The sequence below is a fragment of the Loxodonta africana genome, chromosome 24 (assembly GCF_030014295.1).
Source record: "Loxodonta africana isolate mLoxAfr1 chromosome 24, mLoxAfr1.hap2, whole genome shotgun sequence".
Lineage (NCBI taxonomy): Eukaryota > Metazoa > Chordata > Mammalia > Proboscidea > Elephantidae > Loxodonta > Loxodonta africana.
This window is the reverse complement of record NC_087365.1, coordinates 35,999,868-36,025,794: the sequence shown is the minus strand read 5'-3', so window position 1 is coordinate 36,025,794 and position 25,927 is coordinate 35,999,868. Positions and strand designations below refer to the sequence as shown.

Genomic DNA, 25,927 nt, shown 5'->3' with positions numbered 1-25,927 from the left:
CTCTCCTCTTTAAAATGACCTCCTGTTCCTGCCACAGGCTTTTGTGAGAATTGGGCAAGAGGGTGGCTGGGAGAGGCTTTGGAAAAGTTAAAAGCCCCAGGTAAATGAAAAGGCATTCCTAAGAGACAAGCAGGCCTTTACGGTGTCCTTGGGGTGGCACTGTGGTGTAGAGTGCCTGGGTTTGGATTTGGGTCCTGGTTTTGGTTCTTGGTGAGTTACTTGTCCTCTCTGTGCCTCCGTTTCCTCATCTCGTAAGTGGGGATAATGCCTGCTTCAGGGCTGCTCTGCTGCTGAGATGGGGGTCTTTGGGACTCGCTTGTGTGGACACTGCCGTCTGAGCTGGCCTCACTCAGCCTGTTCACATCCTTCTCACCACTCCTTGCCCAGGTCTCTAAGGACATCTCCGTGAGGCTGCACAAGGAGCTGGAGGTGGTGGAGAAGAAACGGATGCGCCTGGAGGAGGAGAATGAGGAGCTTCGGCAGCGGCTCATTGAGACTGAGCTGGCTAAGCAGGTGCTGCAGACGGAGCTGGAACGACCTCGAGAGGTGAGGGCCCATCCATCCTGGGCAGGGTGTGTGCAAGCCCCACCTAGCCTGGGGCTCTGAACTTCTGTCTCTGTTTGTGGGAAATGGGCACGGGCAGGCCTCCCTGCCAGGTGTTTATTCCCTGGTTCCACCAGCACACATTTCCTGAGCACCTGTTGTGCACTGTGCTAGACACTAAGGATACAGTGGTGAACAGTTCATGTCCTCAACAGATTCACAGGCTAATGATGGAGACAATCACCCATCAAAGAATCACAACTGCTAGGAGGATTAACAGAAAATACAACAAAATGCCTAGCATGGGGCCTGGCCCTCTGTGTCTCAGTATCCTCATCTGTAAAATGGGGCAATAATGCCCTGAGTCATTGTGAGGGTTAACTGGGCTAACTTGTGGTGATGCTTTATGGACTCCCAGGTGCTACCACTTGGTGGGAAGTCCATGCTGGAGCTGGGTCCCAGGCCAACGTCTAATGACACAGATCTCAGAACACTAAACATTCCCTGAATGTGGCCCCCCGGGCAGCAGCCTCTCTGTCTTTGCTCATGCCAGTTCCCCTACCTGGCATGCCTTCTCCTAACTTCTGCTGTGTGTTAGGAGTACAGCATGATAGGCACTGTACAAGACACTTTATCTCAACAATTTTGATAAGAGCCCAATGATCTAGTGATCATACCCATTTCGTGGATAAGAAAACTGCCCCTGAGAGAAGGAAAGATATCTTAAAGGTTGTATATGCGTAACAGGCTCTGCAGAGTGCCATTTGGAAACTGTCAGCTTAAGTGACCCTTAAGGGCTGGAATCCATTTGATTTCAGGGGTCTGTGTCCCAGACAGCCCCAAGGTGGCTTCTGACTCCAGAGGCACAGCAGGCTTCAGCTGCCTGACTGCTCCCCAGGTATCCTTGGATCCTGCATCCCTCTGGGACACACTCCTTGCCGTAGGCTCCGCATGTTCACTTCCCCAGAGGGCGAGCATGCACTGTTCCAGAACAGAGGCCACAGCCCTGAGGCTAGAACAGTCCTTCAGCTACCCTTCCTGCCCAGCATGCTGGTGTATGTGCCAACAGCCTCCCAGTGTGGAGAGAGGAGGCCTTTGCCGTTAAGGGCTGCTGGGGAGCCTGCCCTGCTCCAGGGCTCAGTAGGCACGCGCTGGCCTGTAATAGAAGCCACCATCTTCATACATCTTATCGCTGCCACCCCTGATGGTGAAAAGGGGAGACAATTTCAGAAAGTGCCTTAGCGATCAGCTTATCCCTGTTGTATACACGGGGAAACTGAGGCCCACAGAGGAACAGCTTGCCTGGGTTCACCCAGCTTTTCCTTGACAGAGATGGTGCTGAAACCCTGAAGCCGCTTCCTCTCTCTGAGTCTGGGTTTCTTCATCTGTGACATCAAGATAATAACAGTACCCAGCATACAAGGTTGTTCATGATCATTAGTAAGATTGAGTAACCATAGAACACTAGAATACCGTGAAGAGGTTAAAAAGAATAAGGGAGATATATATGTACTGGCATGGAAAGATCTCGAAGGTTCATTATTTAGCAGGAAAAGAAAGCTACAGAGCTATACATATAGAGCAATCCCAGTAGTTTTTTTGAAAAGTGATATAGAACAAACTGTTTTTGCAGCGTGTGTATGTGTGTGTTTAAATGCGTAGCAAAAGTCGGGAGGAAGACCCACTAAACTGAAGAGTTAGAAATGGTGGGATTAATTAATGCTGTAATTAGGTTTTTTTATAATAAGGGTGTATTGGGTATTGTTTGTGAAATTTTAAACAATGAAGTCGAGCACGTGAAGAGCCCCTGTGGTGCCTGGCACACAGTAGTTCTTCAAGAAATACTGGTTCACTTCTCCTTTGAGGCTGATGCCAGCAAGCCTGGTCTAACCCTCACTGATGTACCCCTTGGTGTCTCAGGATCCCGGGTAAGAAGGCGTGAGCCCTGTGTTTATTTGTGATTGTTCTCTCCCTCCTCCCTCTCCTTCCTGACATGGTTTCCATGGAGACAAGGGTCCCTTAGCAATTCTTCTGCCAGAGCTGCTCACGTCCCATCATCTAGATCTGTCTTTGCCATCCTGACAGGTTGCTGTGGCGATGTTGTCACCCGGCTGGGAAAAGGAGTCCCTGGCCTGAGCCTCTGTGGTTGCCGTGGAGATAACTCTTAGCTAGAGAGAAGGGAGGGTGGCAAGCCCTGGTCATGCTCAGCTGTGGCACTGTTGCCCAGCTGGGCTGGAGCTCAAGAGCGTAACACCAGCCTCCCCTCATCCAGGATCGTTCCCCCTTCCTGTACTTTGGGCAGAAAGCTTTTATCAGTGTTGACGTGATTTATTGTAATACAGCTGCTGTGTCCGAGTGCTTACTCTGTACCAGGGACTGCATCAGGCATCTCGCATGCGTCATCGTGCTGTTGAACCCTGCAGCAGTCTCCCAGTGTGCTTAGTATTGTCCCCATTTTATAGAGAGAACTCTTTTTGGGGGATAATTATTTTATTGAGATATAACTCACATGCCATAAAATTCATCATCTGAGAGTGTACAATTCAGCGGTTTTTAGTATATTCACAATGTTGTGCAACCATCACTGCTGTCTAATTCCAAAATATTTTCATCACTCCAAAGAAAAATCCCTTAGCAGACACTCCCCATGCCCTGCTCCTCCAGCCCCTGGCAACCACTCCTCTACTTTCTGTCTCTATAAATTTCATTATAGAGTAATTTATGGACATTTCGTATTAATGGAATCATACAATATGTGATCTTTACTCGGCGTAATGTTTTCAGGGTTCATCCATGTTATGCATGTATCAATACTTAGTTCCTTTTTATGGCTGAATAATATTCCATTGTAAGGCCAGACCACATTTTGTTTATCCATTTGTCAGTTGATGAACACTTAGTTTGTTTTTGCTTTTTGGCTATTGTGAATAATGCTGCTATGAACAGCCATTTGTAAGTTTTTGTGCGAATATATGTTTTCCATTCTCTTGCGTAGGTACCTGGGAGCAGAATTGCTGGGTATAGATGGGACGTTTAAGGGTCACGTGGTTGGGGTAAGACAAAGATGGGATTCAAACCAGGACTGTATGTCTCCCAAACCCACGTTAACCTTTATGGTGATGCCCCTGCCTCCTCGCCCGAGCCAGGAGCTTTGCTAAGACCCTTTTGTATTTCAGAACCTCTGAAGAGGCTGCTGACGTGAATGAGTCACGTCTAGGCACAGGTTTCTCGTCCTGATTTCCTGGCAAGCCCAGTGGTGGTGTAGGAAGGGTGCTGACTGCCTGAGTTCTAACCCTGGTTTGTGTGGTCTAGGATAAGTATGGACTTGGAGCCCCAACTTCGGCACTGCTCTGCGGTCTGGAGGGAAAACAAGGCAGGCCTGGGTTTGAATCTTGGCTTTGCAAATCACCTAATGCCAGTCCTCAGCTTCTTCATTTAAAAAATGAGAATAATAATCCCTACTTTCCTGAAGTGTTTGGGAGGTTTAAATGAGACAAACAGGTAAAATGCTTAGCATGGAATAAGGATTTGGCAAATAGCCATTATCGTTACCATCGCAACCGCTAAGATGGCAGTGGGGCTGGAGAAGCATTTACCTTAATGAAATAGATGGCGTTTCTGCTGCCTCTCCCATGGAACATTCCCAGAGAGCCGCCAGGCACCCTTGGAAGGAGCAGCTACATTGCAAATCAACGCCTGCAGTTGGCAGAGGCACTCCCTGTGACTTTTGATTGGGGCTCATGTCTAAACCACTCTTTGTTTTCTCCCACCAAGTGGTCTCACCGGACCAGGAGCCATACAGCCTCCCTGTCTAGCCTTTTCAGCTAATCTGGAGGAAGACCGCTTCTGTCTTTGAGGTGGACCCTCCTCGCCTAGGCCCCCTAAAGTAATTGTGTACGCGCACAGCAAGGTGTGTATTTCCTGTCAGGTCTTTCCAAACACCCCTTCCACATTTGATAAACATCTGCCCAGCTGTTTTGGTGGAAGGCGTGTTTTATTCCTGGGAGGGCTGGCCTTTGTGTACCGGCAGCGTGGAAGCATGGAAGGTATTAGCGGGCACAGGGCCCCTTCAGAGCTGTGCTCAGGCTGGAGGAGGCAGTGGCATGGATTTAACAGAGTCCTGGAGAAGGACAAGGGAGGACATAGTTCATGTTCCTACTGGGAGCTGTTAGGCCAGGATGCTTAAAGAGGCTCCTGCTCAAAGGCAGCCTTGTGAGTAGCTGGTGGGAGGAAGGCCCTGCTGCAGGCTGGGCCAGAGTGTGCCCTTGAGGCTGGGACACCTCTCTGGGCTTGTGGCTGGCATTGCTGGTGGTGCCCTGGTGCCGCCCCAACCACATCCCGCCTTCCCCAGGCCCAGTGCCAGAGCATCTGCCTCTTGGGCAGGGACTGGCTCTCCTCCTGGGGGCTCCACAAAGGGGCTCTGACAGCCTGCGGCTCCCTGTGAGGGCCGCTGTAGCCCCCAGGCCGCAGGGCCAGCTGCTATCCGCAGAGGGAAGAAGGTCTTGTGCTGTATGAGCCTTCCTTGTTTTCCCTCCAGACCACAGAGCAGTGCGGGAGCCAGAATGGCTTAAAAGGGAGAGAGACTGGTCAGGTCCAGTCAGAAAAGGCTGGAACCCCTCTTGCCCTAAGAAGATTTGCCTCCCAGGCCCCTTTCTTCTGCTAAGCACCCTCTCTTTCTGATGAATTTCAACCCACTCAGAGCTCACCCTGACCTGCCTGCCGTGTACCCTGCCTATTGGAAATGTTCAGCGACTGTTCTTGGGGAAAGTATGTTTTCAGAACATTTTATTGTGACTTCTCCCCACGGCCCCCCCAGGTAGTACTGCTTAGTAGAGAAAGACGGTTGTTGTTTGCCCTCAAGTCAATTCCAACTCATGGGACCCCAAGTGAGAAAGAGAAAGATTAGAAAACACAAATAAGGCATAAGAAAAAGAGAATCGCCTGTAATCCTACATCCAGAGAGAATTACTACTTGTGACGGGGGGAAGTGGGCATATGTGCAGATACTTCCAGTATTTTTTTCTGGTTATACATATAAGAAACCAAAAACCAAACCTGTTGCCGTTGAGTCAATTCTGACCCATAGTGACCCTGTAGGACGGAGTAGAACTGCCCCATAGGGTTTCCAAGGAGCGGCTGGTAGATTCCAACTGCTGACCTTTTGATTAGCAGCCGAGCGCTTAACCACTGCCCCACCAGGGCTCCGTGGTTTTACATATATATGTATTAAAATATGTGTTTTTTTAAAAGTAAGGTAAGCTCAGTGAATGAAAAATATTACTACAAAAGCACATAAATCCATGCCTATTATCCCTTTGAGGAGAGATATACCAGGTTACACTGGTCACCTCTGGCAGGACAACTGGGTGATAAAGATTTTTCACTATATTCGTTTTTATACTTTGAATTTTGAGACATTCAAAAACTAAATAGATGCCCTGACAGGGAACACAAGACAGTCCCTGACAGAGCAGGAGAAAAGTGGGGTACAGAGCTCAAAGTCATGTAAAAAGACCAGACTTAATGGTCTGATTGAGACTAGAGGAGCCCCCGAAGACATGGCGCCCAGACTCTGTTAACCCAGAACTAAAACCATTCCAAAGCCAACTCTCCAGGCAAAGATTAGACTGGACTATAAAACAGAAAATAATATCGTAGAGAGTATGCTTCTAAGTTCAAGTAGATACACGAGACTAAATGTGCAGCTTCCCTCCAGAGGCGAGAGAAGAAGGCAGAAAGGGATAGGAGCTGGTTGAATGGACATGGGAAACCCAGGGTGGAAAGGGGGAGTGTGCCGTCACATTATAGGGATTGCAATTAGGGTCACATAAAGATGTGTGTATAAATTTTTGTATGAGAAATTAACGAGCTGTAAACTTTCACCTAAAACACGATAAATAGATAAATAAACTAAATAGAAATGATGAAAGCTACACTGCTACCTCTTCCCTCATGTCTGCTCCAATCCGTGATTAGCAATTTGGTTTGTATTTTTCAAGTTCTTTCTCTATGCTGATATAACACATATTTCTATGTATCTTTTTATTTTTAAAAATAAAGATGGCATTATATTGTATATACTGTTTCTGTAATGTACAGAGAGTAATATAGCAGGAATATAGAAGTTTTAAAAAATGCTGGATCTTTTTGGTTTTTCTTCTGCTTAAGGAGCCCCGATGGCGCAGTGGTTAAGAGCTATGGCTGCTAACCAAAAGGTTGGCAGTTTGAATCCAGCAAGCTGCTCCTTGGAAATCCTATGGGGGAGTTCTACTCTGTCCGTTAGGGTCGCTATGCATCAGAATCGACCCAATGTCAACAAGTTTGGTTTTTTTTAAGGTGCTTATAAAGGAGCCTTGGTGGCATGGTGGTTAAGCGCTTAGCTGCTAACCCACCAGCCACTGCATGGGAGAAAGATGTGGCAGTTGGCATCCCTAAAGATTACAGCCTTGGAAACCCTATGGGGCAGTTCTGCTTTGTCATGCTGGGTCACCGTGGGTCGGAATTGACTCATGGCCACGGGTGTCTCACTTAAACCCTTAATAAACCTCTCTATTTTAACTTGAAATAGCATTCAGATTTTTCTCTGTAACACAGGTTTGGTTTTTGTTTGTTAAGGTGCTTATAAGGAGCCCTGAAAGCATAGTGGTTAAGCATCCGGCTGCTAACTGAAAGGTCAGTGGTTCAAACCCACCAGCTGTTCCATGGGAGAAAGATGTGGCAGCCTGCTTCCAGAAAGATTGCAGCCTTGCCATAATTTACACACAGTAAAATATCCCCTTTTTAGTGTACAGTTCTGTGAGTTTTGACAGATACACATAGTTGTGTCACCACTACCACAATCAAGATACAGAACAGTTCCATCACCCCCCAAAATTCGCAGGTGCCCATTTGTAGTCTCCCTGCCTGCCCTTGGCAACCACTGATCTGTTTTCTGTTCCTATAGTTTTGCCTTTTCCAAAATGTCATATAAATGAAATCACACAGCATGTAGCCTTTTGACTGGCTTCTTTAACTCGGTTTACTGCTTTTGAAGTTCATCCGTGTGTTACATGTATCAGGAGTTCCTTCCTTTTTACTGATGAGCTCCATTGTATAGGTGTACCGCGGTTCGTTTATTAATTTCCCGGTAGAACAGGTCATTTCCAATTTTTGACCATTATAAATAAAGATACTATAAACATTCTTATACAGGAAAAAAAAAAAAATTACATCCTAGTAAGCCCTATGGGGAAGTTCTACTCTGTCCTATAGGATCACTCACTATAAATCGGAATTGACTCAGTGGCAACAGGTTAAGGTGCTTATTATAAAAATCAAAACTCTCAGAATTAAATAAACACGGGAAGGAAAGACAGTCTAAAACCACATCTTCTATTTCAGTATTTTAAATGCAGAGCCAAACTAGAAGGAGCTCCAGCAGATGTCAGCAGTGGCCGTCTTTAAGGAGGATAGAAGGATAGGTAAGGGTATAAGAAGGGGTGAAATTAAACAAATATGAAAATAAAAAATATCTGGAGGCCTATGATCCTACTCAAAAAAAAGGGGGAGGGTGGAAGTTTCCTGTATTCTCATATAGACATTTTCCTCTATGCATATATTAATATAAAACCAAAACCAAACCCATTGGCGTTGAATTGATTCTGACACATAGCGACCCTGTATTAATATATAGCCCATATTTTTATATATATTAATATGAACCCCCATATTTTTACAAAAATGATAACATGCTTTATTGAGATATAATCCACATATCATAAAGTTCACCCTTTTAAAGTGCACAGTTTTGCAACCATCATCACTAATTCCAGAATGTTTTCAGCACCCCAGAATAAAACCTGTACCCATTAATTCATTCCCCATTACCCCCTGACCCCAACCCCTGGCAGCTGCTAGTCTGCTTTCTGCCTATTCTGGACACTTCGTATAAATGAAATCATACAACGTGTGGCCTTTTGTGTCTGGCTTCTTTCACTTTTTTTTGGAGGGGTTCGTCCATGTTGTAGCACGTATCAGTACTTCTTTCTTGCCTACGGCCAATAATAATTCGTTGGTGGATATACTATATTTTGTTTATCCATTCGTCAGTTGTGGACATTTGGGTTGTAGGTTTTGTTTTCTAGGTTCTTTCCCTTGACAAAGTGCTTTAGAGACTCCCCCCCGCCCTGCCCTGTCAGCAAATCTCATTATCCCTCAATCCTTTTTTATGACTTTACATTGTCTCATTTGTTTATATGTGATGCTTGGGACCCCTCAGTACCTTTGGAGACCCCTGGCCCCCCTTGCTGTCTGTCACCCACCTTATCTCCTCTAAGAAGTCCTAGCACCATGGATTGCAGTGCCTGAAGGGGCTGTTGTCACCTAATCCATTGCCTACTTTATAGGATAAAATGAAATTTCTTGGTGGTATGAGGTCCCCATGTCTCTCTGCTTGCTTCTCTCTTTTATATCTCAAAAGAGATTGGCTTAAGGCACTATCTAATCTTGTAGACCTCATCAGTGTAACTGCCACCAATCCGTCTTATTACATCATAGTGATAGGATTTACAACACATTGGAAAATCACATCAGAAAATAAAATGGTAGACAGTCATACAATTATACAGGGGAATCATGGCCTAGCCAAGCTGACAGATATTTTTGGGGGATACAGTTCAGTCCATGACAGTCTCCTACCTCCCTTTCCTTCTCCTTCCTTTTTGCTTTGGAAAGACCCCATGTCAACCCTTTTCAAGTGTTGTCTCCCTGCCCTTGGTACACAATAAATATCTGAAATATCATCCTCTGCCTTCCTGTCTCTCATTTGTGTTTCAAAAAGTTCTCTTTAGGATTAGATGGGACTTTAAGATATAATTAAGAGCCCGTCTGATATTCCTCTCCCTGGCTCAGTGTTTCTCAACCTTGGCTGCACATTAGAATCACCTAGGAAACTATTTAAAAATAAAGATGCCTGGGCCCGACCCCAGACCAGTTATATCAGAATCTCTGGGAGTGGGGCCTTGGACATCAGTTTTTTTTTTTTTTTAAGTTCCCCAGGTAATTCTGTTGTGCCCCCAGGTTGAGAACCACTGTGCTAGCTGCACTCTGGCCCTCACATTTTCTCCCACCAAGTTTTTGGAACTAGGTAAGAACTATGTTAAGAAATGGTCCCAAGTCAGCCATGAATTTGCCATGGGACCTTAGACAAGTCCCTGCCTCTGTCTCTGCTTCAGTGAAATGAGGGTGGGGTTGGGGGGTGGGAAGTGGATTAGATTAGTGGTTCTACCCTTCAGGGATGGGGTGAGAGAGGTGGAGGGTGTAGAAGGGCATATATCCAGATCACCTGGGGAGCATATTCAAGACTACACTTGAAAATTCAAAAGCAGCATAAGTGTGATTTCATATAACACCACACCCCTCTCATGGGAAGAAGTGCGTTTAATTGACTAACATTCTAAAACAGTGAGAGAAACTTCAGTAATGATTATTGTAAAATTTCTTTGCCTGGTTTGTTATATTTTGGAAGGCAAATGGAAATTGTGACTGAGTTTTCAAACATTTATTGGATTCCAGAATGGATACGGATGAGGAGTGCCTGGTGCCTTCAAAGCTGTCTGGCGTTAGAGAATAAATACCCTAGTGTTAGAGTGTTGAGCCCTTTCCCTGTGAAGGTGATTCTTTCCAGTGATGATGTATACCCAATTCTCATAGTTTCATTTTTAATTATTTTATCACGCAAAATTTTAAACATGTAAAGATAAAGGGAATAGCAGTAATATGCCAGTACATTTTTAACAGCCAGTCCTTGGGTAAAATAGCCCTGCTTTGTAGTGTTTGTTGATTTCCATGGTGTGAATACTCCCACCATTGTTGATATCAAGCTAATAATGTGAAGTCACTAGACTCAGAATTGTGGGGAGGGGGAACCAAACCCATTGCCATCGAGTCTATCCTGACGCATAGCGACACTATAGGACAGAGTAGAACTGCCCCGTAGAGTTTCCAAGGAGTGCCTGGTGAATTCAAACTGCCGACCTTTTGGTTGGCAGCCATAGCACTTAACCACTACACCACTAGGGTTTCCGGAATTGGGAAGAGATGTGCACGATTGTCTCTCTTGATCTAAAGCACTCCACTTGATAACATAAATTTTCTGTACCCATGACCCAGTTTCAACACTTACCTGCTCTGGGTCAATCTTGTTTCATCTATACCCCCACCCATTAACCTTTGCCCCCAAATTATTTAGATGCGAATGCCAGGCATATCATTTCATCAGTAAACACCTTTGTATCTAGAGGATAAGGATTCTTCTTTTAAAAATGCAATGGCAGTACTATTATCACATCTAAAAACAATGAACAATATTTCTCCATGATGTCAAATATCCAGTCAGTATTCAAATTTACCTGGTTGCATCTTTTTTTGTTATAGTTTGTTTGAATAAGAATCCAAATAAGATTCATAGTTACAGTTGATCAATGTGTTTCCTAATTCTCTTAGGATCTGTATGTTCCCCTTCTCTCTCTTTTTTTTTTTTTTTTCCGAAGAAAAAATGGGATCTTTTGTTCTATAGAGTATCTTTGAATCTGGGCTTAGCTGCTTGCATCTCCATGATGTTACTTAACATATTTTCTGTGAATTGGTAGTTAGATCTGGAAGCTTGACTAAATTCAGATTAAAAAAAATTTTGTCAAGGCTACGTCATGGGTGGTGTTACATACTTCTTGCTAGAGGTATATAATGTCTGGTTGTCTTCTCGTTGTATTTTCGTCCATGGATGATCACCATACGATGATGACTTCCAATCCTGTCATGTCTTCTTCATTTATTAATTGAAATACCCCCTCATTAACTGTGTACCCTCAGGTGCATTCATATAGGAAAAGAGGATAAATAATTCTTTCCCTTCATTTATGGCTTTAAAAATAAAAAATCCGTTCCCTACCATCCTTCAAAGGACACCAATAGATATATTTTGTTTGTTTAAGTATCATAAGCTCAAGGATTTAAAAATTTTATGTGTTTTTTCCTTTTTTATCCTCAAATTATTCCATTTTTGGCCAAATCTTTGATAACTTCTGCGCTTTCTGGTATAACAAAATATTCCATAGTCATCCTGAATATTTCTCGCCCTGACTGAAAATCAGCTGTTTCTCCAAGGAGCCCTGGTTCCTCCTAGTAGGAAATGGTATTTAGAAACCGCAATCTAGGTACTACGGGTTCTCATTACTACTGGGTTTTGTCTAGGTCTTTCCCATTCTGAGAACTAGGATTTTTTTTTTTTTTGAAGGTAAAATACAACGTGAATTCACACTGATACTTCCAGTTCAAATTCAGGCCTACAGGGTTTTTAACTTAACCTTACCTATCATGTGTACACTTTCTTTTAAGCTGAAACATCCCACTTGTCAACATGATTTAGTCATTTGATTTATCCCAGACTTCACAGCATTCTCAGAATAAAAATACCAGTACTTCGTGGATGTCCACATTGTATTTTATCTTAAAATATGTATATATATATGTATGTATATATACTTAGAATGGTTTAAGATAATTTGCTAGTCTCTTATCTTTAGGTTATATCTCATTAGGCATGTATAGTTAAATTATTGGTTATAAAGTCACTTAAAATAATTCCTCTCCATGTGGTTATGCCATGAACTGAATATTCAGTTAGTCATTTGCTTCATTTTATTTTCAATTTATAGGAATGGATTTTTAGATAATTTTGATTTTGTTCTATAATTTTGTAAAAATTTCATGACTCTTGAATCAAATAGATAAAGGAAGATATGGTCGAAGCGGTCTAGCTCATGTTCCTGTCCCCTGTACCCTATTTCCTCCTTCCCCCATGTTGTCGGGTGCTGTCAAGTCAACCCCATGTGACAATGTAGAACTGCTCCATAGGGTTTCCTTGCTGTAATCTTTACAGAAGTAGATTGCCAGGTCTTTCTCCCTCGGAGCTGCTGAGTAGGTTAGAACCACCAACTTTTTGGCTGGCAGCCAAGCACTTAGCCGTTGTACCACCAGGGCTCCTTTATTATTTGAAAAACACCAAAAATTTTGTATTTTCCATTCCCCACTTAGATAAATGGTAGATGCATGTTTTTCCCCACCTTGCCTTTTTTTTCACTGAATATGTCCTGGGAGCACCCATAGTATAACTAGAGATATTTATTTTTACTTTTCTGTGACCCTTATTGCTGCAGTGTACTCCACTCTGTGAACACATTGTAGTGTTTTCCACCGCTGCCCTACTGATGAACTTTTGGGTTGTTTCTAGTCCTTTGTTACTGCAAATAGTGCTGCATTGAATGGCCTTGTGCGTACATCTATTTGTATTTTTGCCAGTGTATCTTTGGAATAGATTCCTAGAAGTGAGATTACTGAGTCAAAAGGTCCATGCATTTATAATTTTGCTAGGTATTGCCAAATTACAAATCCATAAGGGCTTGTACAGTTTTTGCCAGCTATATGTAAGCGTCCCTGTTACCCTGTGACCCTGTGACCAGTACAATATGCTGTCAGATGTTGGGAGTTTTGCCAGTCGGAGAGGTGAGAGATGGTATCTCAGTATAGTTTCAATTTGCATTTCTCTATTCTGAGTGGGGTTGAACATTTTCGTATGGTCAAGAACCATTTGCATTTTCTTTTAAACCATTTTTCATATCTCTAACCCATTTTTCTATAGGTTTATTGGCCTTTCTATTCTCTATTTTGTGACACTCTTTACATATTTAGGATGTTAACCCTTTGTCAGTGTTATACATTACAAATATTTCCCCCAGTTTTTCATTTATCTTTTTACTTAGAGTTTTTTTTTTTTAATTGGAATTTACTTACATAATCAAATATATGGATTTTTTTTCTCCATATTGCTTTGAGTATTTTAGTCATGATTATTGTTATAGCCTTATTTTGCTTCAATCTGCCTGGAAACTTTTACTGTTTAGTTATTTGTGATCAGTCCTTCACAATCCTTTCTAGGCCTCTGGTGTAATTATGATGTTGCACCCATATTCATTTTATTAGTATTCATTGTGAATGAAATTTCCTACCAAATTGTCAGTTTTATGAGGACAGGATTTCCTGGGAAACAGACTCTGAGATGACTTGCATGGAGAGGTTCATAGAGGAGTCCCCTTAGGAATACCACCGTCAGGAGGTGAGGCAGAGGCAGAAGCACAGTCACACCGGTAGCCTCAGTGGTTTCCATGGGGAGCTCTGGAGCTGGGATGGCCCTTTAGAGTTGTCCTGAGCTGAAGCAAGGTGGCATTGACTAGTCATTGGATGAGGGCTACATCCGAGGAGGGCACGTGACCTTAGACAAAGTGGCTTTCCCCAGCCAAGGCCATCGCTGGGAAGAGGGACTTAGCTGCGAGATCTTACCTGGGGGAATGAGTGCCTCAGCCCTGAAGGAAAGGGTCTGGGCAGGCCACCAAAGAATCCTTCACAGGTGCTTATTTGTCTTGTTCACTGCTGTATTCTCCAAACTAACTATGCCTGGCACATAATAGGTGCTCAGGAAATATCTGATGAATGAATAAAGACAGATAACAAACAGAAACCCAGGTTTCTGGTTCTTGGCCCAGGTCCTCTGGATCACAATATGAGGGTGGAGGGGGAGGGGAGGAACCCTGGGCAGGTATGTTAGAACCATCTCCTCAAGTGCTTCTGGCTTGTCCCCCAGTTGCCGCCCCTGGGTGGTCTCGAGGGCCCCTCCACCTCAGCAGTTGGTGCTGGTGAAGGCCAGGACATGACTGGGGAGTGAGGCCCCAAGTGTCACCCTTGGCACTGTGACTGCTCTTTGGATGCTGTGTTGCCCTTGCAAGCTTTTAGTTCTTAACTTTTTTTTTTTTTTTAATCTCCCTCCAGCATTCCTTGAAGAAAAGAGGAACTCGCTCCCTGGGGAAGACAGACAAGAAGCCTTCGGTGCAGGTACTTCCCAGCACCCCCCAGGCAAGTTTTTGTCTGAAGGCCTAAGACCTCACTCCAAGTGGCCCAGTGGGTCTCCAGAGGTGCCCTTCACCCAGCTTCTACCCTGTCCTCCCCTTGCCTTGCTGCCGTCTTTACTCCCCAGAGCCACACCCTGAGCCCATGGTTCTCCTCCCATAGCAGCTAGCTGACTTACCGGACAGCACAGCGGTTAAGTCAAGAGGTCTGGAGATGGGGAGCTGGGTTTGAATATTGGCTCTGCCATTTGGTTGCCATGTGATTGGGGCAAGCCACTTCACCTTTCTGGCCTCAGTTTCCTCACTTGTCAAAAGGGGTCATGATTCCTATATTGTGGGTTTGTTGTAAGAAATAGATAAAGTGCTGTGTGTAGCACAGGCCAGGCACGCAGTGATGTTAACTTCTAGTGGTACTGATAAGAACAACTGAACACCTGTGTTGTCAGGATGCCAGGAGCTTTCCATACACTATCTCATTTAATCCTGTCTACAGCTCCGTGAAGGAGTATTTCTGCCCATTTTACAGATGAGGAAACTAGAGTAGTAACAGTAGTAACATCAAACTGGCAGAATGCCACCTGCTCCAGAAAGCCCTCCTAGATGCCATCAGACTATGTGTGGGGCTTCATCCTTGCAGCCATATCAACTTCCCCCTCTCTGCTTCCTCTGGGGACCCACAACCCCTTGGTGGCCAGGGCTGTGTCTGGTTCATCCCTGTGCCCCCAGCACATAGTTAATGTTCCCCAAATGTTGTGGCTGGTAGTGAGCCTCCCAACACTAACTTGACTGGGTTGTGTCTGTCCCTGTCCGGCCCCAGGAGGACAGCGCAGACCTGAAGTGCCAGCTGCACTTTGCAAAGGAGGAGTCGGCCCTCATGTGCAAGAAGCTCACTAAGCTAGCCAAGGAGAACGACAGCATGAAGGAGGAGCTGCTCAAGTACCGCTCGCTCTATGGCGACCTGGACAGCGCCCTGTCTGCCGAGGAGCTGGCCGATGCCCCCCACTCACGTGAGACGGAGTTGAAGGTACATCTGAAGCTGGTGGAGGAGGAGGCCAACCTGCTGAGCCGCCGCATCGTGGAGCTGGAGGTGGAGAACCGAGGGCTGCGGGCTGAGATGGATGACATGAAGGATCACGGCAGCAGCTGTGGGGGGCCAGAGGCACGCCTGGCCTTCTCCGCGCTAGGTGGCAGTGAGTGCGGGGAGAGCCTGGCGGAGCTGCGGCGGCACCTGCAGTTTGTGGAGGAGGAGGCAGAACTGCTGCGGCGCTCCTCAGCTGAGCTTGAGGACCAGAACAAGCTGCTGCTAAATGAGCTGGCCAAGTACCGCACGGAGCACGAACTGGACGTGACGCTATCAGAAGACAGCTGCTCCGTGCTCAGTGAGCCCTCTCAGGAGGAGCTGGCAGCTGCTAAGCTGCAGATCGGTGAGCTCAGTGGCAAGGTCAAGAAGCTGCAGTATGAGAACCGCGTGCTCCTATCCAACCTCCAGCGCTGTGATCTTGCCTCCTGCCAGAGCACGCTGCCGATGCTGGAGACAGATGCTGAGGCTGGAGACTCTGCCCAGTGTGTGCCTGCTCCCCTTGGTGAGGCACACGAGCCCCATGCTGCTCGGCTCTGCAGAGCCAGGGAGGCCGAGGCACTGCCTGGGCTGAGGGAGCAGGCCGCCCTGGTCAGCAAGGCCATCGACGTCCTGGTGGCTGATGCCAATGGCTTCTCAGCTGGCCTCCGGCTGTGCCTGGACAACGAATGTGCTGACTTTCGGCTGCATGAGGCCCCTGACAACAGTGAAAGCCCCAGGGATACTAAGCTCATCCATGCCATCTTGGTGCGGCTGAGCATGCTTCAGCAGGAGCTCAATGCCTTCACACGAAAGGCAGACACTGTCCTCGGGAGCTCTGGAAAGGAGCAGCTGGAACCCTTCTCATCGCTGCCTGCCTTGGGCTCCCAGGGGCCTTCCAAGGAGATTCTTCTGGCCAAAGACCTCAGCTCAGACTTCCAGGTAGAATGTCCTAGTCACAGGCCCTGTTACTCTTTGTTATGTAAACTTGTTATTGTTATGTAACTGTCTTAGTTATCTAGTATTGCTATAACAGAAATACCATAAGTGGCTGGTTTTAAAAAACAGAAATTTATTCTCTCACAGTTTAGGAGTCAAGAAGTCTGAATTCAGGGCGCCAGCTCCAGGGGAAGACTTTGTCTGCTCTAGGGGAAGGTCCTTGTCATCGGTCTTCCCCTGGTCTAGAACCTTCTCAATGAAGGGACTCTGGGTCCAAAGGATGTACTCTGCTCCTGGCTCCTCTTGCTTGGTAGTACTGAGGTCCTTTTCCTCTCTGCTCAATTCTCTTTTTATGTCTCAAAATTGACTCAAGACACAACCTAATCCTGTAGAGTGAGTCCTGCCTCATTAACATAACTGCTTCTACTCCTGCCTCATTAACATCTTAGAGGTTAAGATTTACAACAGATAGGTAATTACATCAGATCACAAAATGGAGGACAACCACACAATACTGGGAATCATGGCCTAGTCAAATTGACACACATTTTTGGAGGACACAATTCAATCTATAACAGTAACATATGTACAGAGAGATGGACAGATCACAAGTGTGCAGCTTAATGAATCTTCCTGTGACCCCAGAAAGCCCCCTTATATCCCTTTCTAGTCATTAACCGTGTTCCCAAGGAAAACCCCCATTGATTTAGTTTTTTTTCCATTTTTGAACTTTATATAAATTGAATCATACAGTACAAACTTCTTTCACTAGCATTATGTTGCTTGTTGCATATAGGAATAGTTTGTTTTTTTCTCATTGCTGTGTCCGATCCCACTGAGGGAGCATACCCCAATTCACTTATGAATTCTGCTATTGATAGATCTTGGCATTGATTCTGAGGCCCTCTCTTTTTTGCCAGGTGCCTTTTCTTCTTTTTTTATAATTTTGTATTTTAAAACAAGTATAATTAAAAAAAAAAGTTTTGGTCAGACCTTGTGTAAAGGCAAGAAACTCAGGCTTCTAAAGATAATGAATTTCCAGTCTTGATGCTCATAAAATATGATTTGGAAAATTAAAATGGCAAATATACTTGTCAAAAAACAAACAAGCAAAAAAGCATTATTACAAAAGTAATATGTAAACATTCGAAGAGTTTCGGTAGTACCTGAGATAAAAAGATGAAAGCCTTCTTCCCACTGCTTCCTGTTCCCTAGAGGTGCTGTGCTGTTCAATATGGCAGCTGCTAGGTAATGTGGCTACTTAACGTTTAAATTAATCAAAATTAAATACAATTGAAAATTCAGTTCGTTGTTGCAGCAGCCACATTTCAAGCGCTCAGTAGCAGTAGCCACATGTGTCTAGTGGCTTCTGTTTTGAACTGCACAGATACAGAGCATTTTCATTATCATGGCTTGCCCCTCTCAGTCTTTGCATATACGCTCATGTATTTCTTGGGTTTTTTTTTTTTTCTCCAAATTGTTTTATGTTATCCCTGCTATTATTATACAACTTACTTTTCTCATGTAAAGCATCTATTTGCTCATCTATTTTTTGAGTGGGGAAGATGTTAATTAAAATATCTCACCAATGAATATAAAGATGGAAACTGAGGTAAGGGACCTGAAGCATGGTTTTCTGAACAAGGAACTTAATCTAGGCCCCAGAGTCAGGGAAGGCCTCCAATTTAAGCCAAGATCAGACGAATGGATTATCAGGGGAAGGGTGTTCTAAGCAGAGGGAATAGCCCATGCAAAGACATGGTCAGAGGGAGCATGGCATGTCCAAGGAACTGAGAGGAGCAAGGTTGGCCTGCAGAGAGAATTAGGGAGATTTGGTCTTCATCCTGAGAGCAATGCGTGGGTCTTCCCACATCTGTACAGAGAGATTTAGCTCTTTCTTTTTGACAACTACACTGTATAGCTGTGCTATAATTTCTTTAAGCCCTGCCCTATTGATCTGGCTTGATCTTCCTTTCTTAATCAAGCAGATTGCTCCATGTCACTCTTTTGGTTCTTCTTTCGGGAGGAGTGAGCTGGGGCCGCACGTGCTAGGGTAGTTAGAGCTGGCTGGAATGTTTGTGCACAAGACGGATATTTGTGAAATCAGTGTTTTCACCAACCACTTACCCAGTCATTCATCCTTTCAACATTCATTGAGTGGTTACAGTGCCCCCAACCAGAGCCAGGTCTGCACTGCAGAGGTGATCTTCCTGGGTCCCAGCCCTCAGGTGATGGTCACAGCCTCTTGAGGAACACAGAGGTCTGGGACGGGGGCACGTTTCTGGCATCCTTTGGACCTCTCTCCATGGTTACCTTTGGTCTCTTCTGCTTGTGCCTCTGGGTGCAGCCACCTGACTTCAGGGATTTGCCAGAATGGGAGCCCAGAATCCGAGAGGCCTTCCGCACTGGCGACTTGGACTCCAAGCCCGACCCTAGCCGGAACTTCAGGCCTTACCGAGCTGAAGACAATGACTCCTACGCCTCTGAGGTGGGCCTAGACCTGAGCAAGCAGGGGTGATGGGTGGGGAGGAGAAGAGAGGCTGGGGCCTTCCAAAAGCAAGTGTGGTCAATGGAGAATAGATCAGCTGGTGATGATCATGAATATCCATTTGGTTCCAAGCTGCCTGGCAGCCGGGGCAAAAAGGAAATTCATAAACTCACTTGAAGAAATTGAGTCTTTTTTTTCTACACTAAATGCCTCTGGGAATTTTATAATTTATGTCACTTAATGGAATCACTGATTTATGTAACAGAAGGTAGCAATCTATATGTCAGGCTGTCTGGATTCAAACTGTGGATCCACCATTTACTGGCTCTGAGAACTTGGATAAGCCATTTTACCTCTCTGAGCCTCGGTTTTCTCACTTGTAAAATGAAAGTGATCACTCCTAGGGTTGTTGAAAGGATTAAATACACAAAAAACCTAGTTTAAGGGCTGGCTCATGTTAGGTCAGGATGAGGGTGGTGATGATGACATGCCACTAGGACTCAGGGAACCTGAGTTCAAGTTTTGGTTTTACCAGTAAGGCTGTGTGACCTTGAGCTTGTTTCTGCTTTCCAGACATTACAGCTTCCCTATCTGTAATGTAGAAGGGTTAAGATGGTTGATAGCTGTAGACTCATTAGGATTCTCTGGTCCTTGAGGAACTCTGAGTGGTTCTGAGCCCCTCACAATTCTGCTAAGCCCCTCCTCAACTCTTCATAATGAAAAAGCTCCAGTGAGCTCGGTGGGGCCTCCCTGGCGCTCCTGAACCATGGAGAGCCCTGTGTGTGCCCCAGCCTGAGCATCCTTTTTGTCTGGGCGTCTCCGGGTGGGCAACTCTGTGCTTCTGGGAAAACCAACCTGCAACTGTTCAGGGGTAGACGTTCCCTTGGAGTTGGTAGATCAAACTAAGTGAAGTGGTCTGAGCTTCCTAGCAGCCATGGCAAAAAGGAAACAAAAAAAGATAAGATACTTAGTTCTCGTTTTCTGAGAAAAGAAAATAGGCCAGCTCATCTGCAGAGAAAATAATTTCCTACATACATTCAGTTGTTGTTTTATTCATCCACTCTTTACTGAACGCTTACAATTTGTTGGGCTCTGTGTTAGGCAAGGAAACCCTGGTGGCATAGTGGTTAAGTGCTATGGCTGCTAACCAAGAGGTAGGCAGTTCAAATCTGCCAGGTGCTCCTCGGAAACTCTATGGGGCAGTTCTACCCTGTCCTATAGGGTTGCTATGAGTTGGAATCGACTTGAGGGCAGTGGGTTCAGTTTTGGTATGGTGTTAGGCAATGAGTACAAGGGGAATACAAGAGATAGCAGATGGTACCTAGGCCCTGCAAGGATTTTTAATACGAAACCAGTATACAAGATATACGTCAAGTCAGTGGGCCCTCAAATTGCCAGACTATCACATTATTAGCCACATAATAAGTATTTAGGAGCGCTGGTGGCACAATTGTTAAGCACTTTGTTGCTAACCGAAAGGTTGGCAGTTCAAACCTATCCAGTGGGTCCGTGGGAGAAAGACCTCGCGATCTGCTCCCGTAAAGATTACAGCTTAGAAAACCCTATGGGACATTTCTACTCTGTCATGTGGGGTCGCTATGAGTCAGAATTGACTCGGTGGCACCTAACAACAAGTATATTTTTTTTTTTATGGAGGGACATCTTGCCACGCCTAGGAAGATTTTGTAAAGAAGTTGGGGCTGATATTTCCTTATTATTTCCTGCTTAATGTGACAGCATAAATATTTTCCTGTGTTACCAGAAATACTTCAAAAATTTTTTTATTGAAGTATAGCATGCATACAGAGAAGCGCTCATATTGTAAGCACACAGCTCAGTTATGGAAATAACGTTCACAGACTCTACTGTTATATAATCAGCACCCAGATCCATAGACAGAGCATGACCTGCCCTCCAGAGCTGCCCTTGTGTCCTCTTCCAGTCACTATTCGACTTTATAACAGATTAGTTTTGCCTGTTTTAGCTACAAATACTTTCAAACACCATGTCCCCTGAAAATGTTTGATTGTCTTTCTCTTAAGAACTTATTTCATAGCTGTTATAAACAGGAAATAACAACAGCAAAATCCCTGAACAGCATTGCATGAAGGTAAAAAGAAGAAAGACAAGATCATCACACAGTTAACCACTGCTTACCTTTCGGGTGTGTGTGGGTGTGTGTGTCTGTGTCTTTTATACGTTATTCTATTGAGGCATACTTTTTTTTTTTTTGTGGTAGAATATATATAAGAAAACATTTGCCTTTTACTTTTTATTAAAGTATAACATTATATGTTCCATAAAGGATACCATTCTTAAGTGTATAGTTGAATGGATTTTTTTACATGTATATAGATGCATTAAACTCATAATAATCTCTATCATTTATTTATTATCTAAGTTGTTCCTAAGTTTTTTTAATTATAAAACAATAGAGCAGTGAACATCTTTATCAATCAAACTTAGTTTTCACAATTTTTTTAAAAATAATATTTTATTGTGTTTTAGGTGGAAGTTTACATAGCAAATTAGGTTTCCATTTAACAATTTTTATATGGATTGTTCTGTGCTGTTGGTTGCAATTTTTGCAATGTGTCAGCATTTTCATTGTTTCCATTCTGTTTTTTCTGTTTCCATTCATCTAAGTTCCCTTCCCCTCCTTGCCCTCTCATCTTTGCTTTGGGGTAAGTGTTGACTGTTTGGTCTCATATACTTAATTGTTTAAGGGAGCACATTACTCACTGGGGATACTGTTTATTTTATAAGTCAATCTGTTATTTGGCTGAAAGGTGACCTACAAGTTCAAAGGTTATCTTGGGGCCATAGTCTCAGGGGTTCCTCTAGTCTCAATGGTTTCAGTAGGTCTGGCATTTTTTAGAAATTTGCATTTTGTTCTACATTTTTCTCCTATTCTACGTGGGACCTTCTATTGTGTCCCTGGTCAGAACGGTCAGTAGTGGTAGCTGGGCACCAATCTAGTTCTTCTGGTCTCAAGTTAGAGGACACTGTGGTTCGTGTGGGCTATTAGTCCCATTTATTAGGACTAGTTTCTTCTTTGAGCCTTTGATTTCCTTCATTCTCTTTTGGTGCATATGAGTAGAGATGAATAGATGTATCTCAGATGGCCACTCAAAAGCTTTTAAGACCCCGGGCACTACTGACCAGTCTAGGGTATAGAACAGTATCTTTGTGAACTACGTTGTGCCAATTGACTAAGTTGTCCTCCAAGACTTCTAACCCAGTCAACCAATCCTGTGAGTTGTTTGAATATGTCTAGGAAGCCTCTGTAATTGTGCCCCCTCTGTGGTGGTTATTTAGTCTACGATATACTTTTTTCTTCAAATGAATTTCAGAGTGAAATTATGAAGTTAAGATTATGACAATAGCTAGCTTTTGATAAGCACTGTTTCATTTAATCCTCATGATAAGCCTCTGAGTTAGGGACAACCACTGTGCCTGATTTGTACCTGAAGGGCAGTGGCTGGCTGGGACATTCTCAGGTCCTGCTAACTGCCATTGCTTCCTTACCACTCTCATGCTTTGCCCACAGCTTCTGCCTTCCTTCTGCTCTGTCTCTCTCCTCATTACCTGTGTCTCCCGTCTCCATCTCAGATCAAGGAGCTGCAGCTGGTGCTGGCTGAGGCCCATGACAGCCTCCGGGGCCTGCAAGAGCAGCTCTCCCAGGAACGGCAGCTGCGGAAGGAGGAAGCTGACAACTTTAATCAGAAAATGGTCCAGGTGTGTGGTGCCCAGTGCCTCCTCCCTGCACTTGCCCAACCTCTCCTCTCTGAACTGAAGGCAGAGGCCTCGAAGTCTTCAGAAGGCAAGAATGGCAAGAGAAACACAAGCCTTTCAGCCCTGCTGCCCTGCTGGGGTGTTAACTGCACTTGTGAGGCTGCGTTAGCTGTGTTGGGCTGAAGTCCTGGGCTGGTCATTGGCTGCCTGTGTGACTGTAGACCAGTCCTGTCCCCTCTCTGAGCCTCAGTTTCCCAGAAATGGGAGAGTATACTCAAAATCGCTTCAGTTAGCACTGTTGCTGGTTTTCCCATTAGAGGCAAAAGCCTATAGCAGAAAGGCCACAGGCCTGGCAGGCAATCAAGACCATTATCCCGATAATTCCAAAACGAAACCCGTTGCCGTTTAGCCAATTCTGGCACACAGCGACCCTGTAGGACAGAGTAGAACTGCTCCATGGGGTTTCCAAGGCTGTAAATCTTTATGGGAGCAGACTGCCATGCCTTTCTCCCATGGAGCAGCTGGTGGATTTGAACCGCTGACCTTTCAGTTATCAGCAGAGTGCTTAACCACTTGCCACTAGTGCTTCTTAGTCCTGATAATAAACCAAAAACCAAACCAAACCTATTTCCTTCGAGTCGATTTCAACTCATAGCCCCCCATAGGACAGGCTAGAACCGCGCCATGGGGTTTCCAAGGCTGTAGTCTTTACAGGAGCAGACTGCGGCATCTTTCTCCTGTGGAATGGCTGGTGGGTTCTAACCGCTGACCTTTCAGTTAGCCAGCCCTTATTAAGCCCTTACTGTGTGTCAGACCTGCCCAAACCACTTCCCACACATTGTATCCTTCAATCTTTACATCCTCCTCTATGGGATGTCCCCACTTACAGATGGGGAGACTGAGGCTGAGATTGCTAATGTGCTTTGCCCTGGGTTGCACATTCAGGGCGAGGTGGGGCTGGGATTCTAATGCAGGTCTCTGGCTCTTTCTTAGCCTTGACACCACATTGCTTCCTGGGGTATTGCCTATTTGTTTGCACCAGCGATGAGCAGCCTTCCTTACTCCTAGCATGTCATTTGCTCTCCACACTTGGGTTACCCCCTCCCTGCCATCATCACTCACCCTCTCAGGGTCCTCATTAACAGGAGAGTTCATGTGAAGCATTTGGCTCCCAGTAGGTGCTCAATATATGATGTCATGGCTCTTTAGTGTGACAGCTGGGTTCTAATCTCAGCTCCTTCCCTGGTTTGTAACTATGGTTGTTGCTGCCTTGTGCTCAACTGATAACTGAAAGGGTGGTGGTTCAAATCCTCCCACTGGTACTATGGAAGAAAGGCCTGGCAATATGCTTGCATAAAGCTTGTAGCCAAGAAAATCCAATGGAGCAGTTCTACTCTGTAATACATGGGGTAGCTATGAGTTGGAATCAACTGCATGGCAACGGGCTGGATTTTTTTTTTTTTTTTTTGAGTAGCAGAGGACAATGCTTGTCTTAATAGAATGTGCTGCTAATGGTGGTGTCTCTAGCAGGGATCACCCACAGGCGCTATTCAGATTTTCCTCTCTGCCCTTATTTGAAGCCTGGAGTTGGTTGCGGGGGGGAAGCACCAGAATCTACTACACGTCACACAACAACAAAATGTGCCCCTAAGACTGCGGAGGTTGCTCACGCTTTTGCCCCCTTCTCAGCTGAAAGAGGACCAGCAGAGGGCGCTCCTGAGGCGGGAGTTTGAACTGCAGAGTCTGAGCCTTCAGCGGAGGCTGGAGCAGAAATTCTGGAGCCAGGAAAAAAACATGCTGGTGCAGGAGTCCCAGCAGTTCAAGCACAACTTCCTGCTGCTTTTCATGAAGCTCCGGTGGTTCCTGAAGCGCTGGCGGCAGGGCAAGGTCTTGCCCAACGAGGGAGATGACTTCCTGGAGGTATGGTTGGGCCTGGGGCCAGCGCTGCAGGGGTGCCAGGTAGGATGAGAGGGCCACCCCGATAGAATTGCCACAGACCTGAGGTCATGTACCAGCCGCTGGCAGGCTTCCGTCCCCACATTCATTTGCTCATTCACCATCTGTTTGTGGAGAACCAGATCTTTACTGGGCATTGTGGCAGGTGCCAGGGACCTCATGGTGCAGAAGACAGGCTTGGTCTCTGCCTCAGTAGGCGCAGGTCTCTCTGGGAGCTGGTGGGTCCTTACCACCTTCCAAACACTTGCTAGTTGCCCTTTTTAATGGATCTCAGAGCCTTCAGCAGACAATATTAACTGGGTGAATTTAATACTCTAGCTTCGTTGTTATTATATTATGTCATAATATGTACTTATTTTACTCCTTTAAGGTGTAATTTATGTGAAGTGCACACATGTTAAGTGTACGGCCTGATGAATTTCTATAGCATACGCCGTATAACCCCCACTCAGATCACAATAGAGTGTGTTCCCAGGGCCCCAGAAGGCTCTCTTGTACCCTTTTCTAGTCAAAGTACCCACCCTTGCAGGAACCGCTATTCTGACTTCTTACACCGTAGGTTAGCTTTGCCTATTCTAGAACTTGATATACGTGAATTGCTACAGCATATTGTCTTTTGTGTCTGGCTGCCTCTGCTCAGCATTTTTTTTTTTTTTTTTTGATTTATCCATATTTTACAGGTAGCAGAAGTTGGTTCTTTTTTTATTGGTGTAGATTATTCCATTGTATAAATATACCTATTTTACTTATTTTTTAATAATATTTTATTGCATTTTCGGTGAAAGTTTACACATTAAAATAAGTTCCCGTTTGACAATTCCTACACAAATTGTTCAGACATTAGTTACACTTTTCACAATGTGTCAACATTCTTTTTAATTGGGTCCTAGTTGTTCCATTTCCAGTATTGTAGTTTCCCTGTCCCCTTATCTTCTCATCTTTGCTTTAGAGTAATTATTTATTTTTAATGTTACCTTTGATTTATGGCAATGGATACTGGCTCAAGTTCCCTTTTAAAATATATTTATTTAGCCAGAAAAAGTGGGCTGTATTGGTTTCCTAGGGCTGCAGTAACAGAGTACCACACATTGGGTGGCTTATAATAGCAAACATTTATTGCCTTATAATTCTGGAGGCTAGGAATCTGAAATCAGGGTGTTGGCAGGGCCATGTTCGCTCTAATGGCTCTAGAGGAAGATGCTTTCTTTTCTCTCTCAGCTTCTGGCAGCCCCAGGTGTTTCTTGGAATGTATGACTGTCTTTCCTCTGTCTC

General features: G+C 44.8%; 1 protein-coding gene across 2 annotated transcripts in view; it reads left to right on the top strand.

Moving 5' to 3' along the window:
- MTCL2 (microtubule crosslinking factor 2) overlaps nt 1-25,927 on the top strand; it is an 84,721-nt gene that overhangs the window by 32,503 nt on the left and 26,291 nt on the right. For both annotated transcript variants that reach the window (XM_010591664.3, XM_064276051.1), the window contains 6 exons: nt 388-546; nt 14,404-14,466; nt 15,298-16,479; nt 18,824-18,964; nt 22,577-22,702; nt 24,389-24,619. In XM_010591664.3, the coding sequence (XP_010589966.2) occupies nt 388-546; nt 14,404-14,466; nt 15,298-16,479; nt 18,824-18,964; nt 22,577-22,702; nt 24,389-24,619 (1,902 nt within the window). The remainder of the gene's footprint in view (nt 1-387; nt 547-14,403; nt 14,467-15,297; nt 16,480-18,823; nt 18,965-22,576; nt 22,703-24,388; nt 24,620-25,927) is intronic.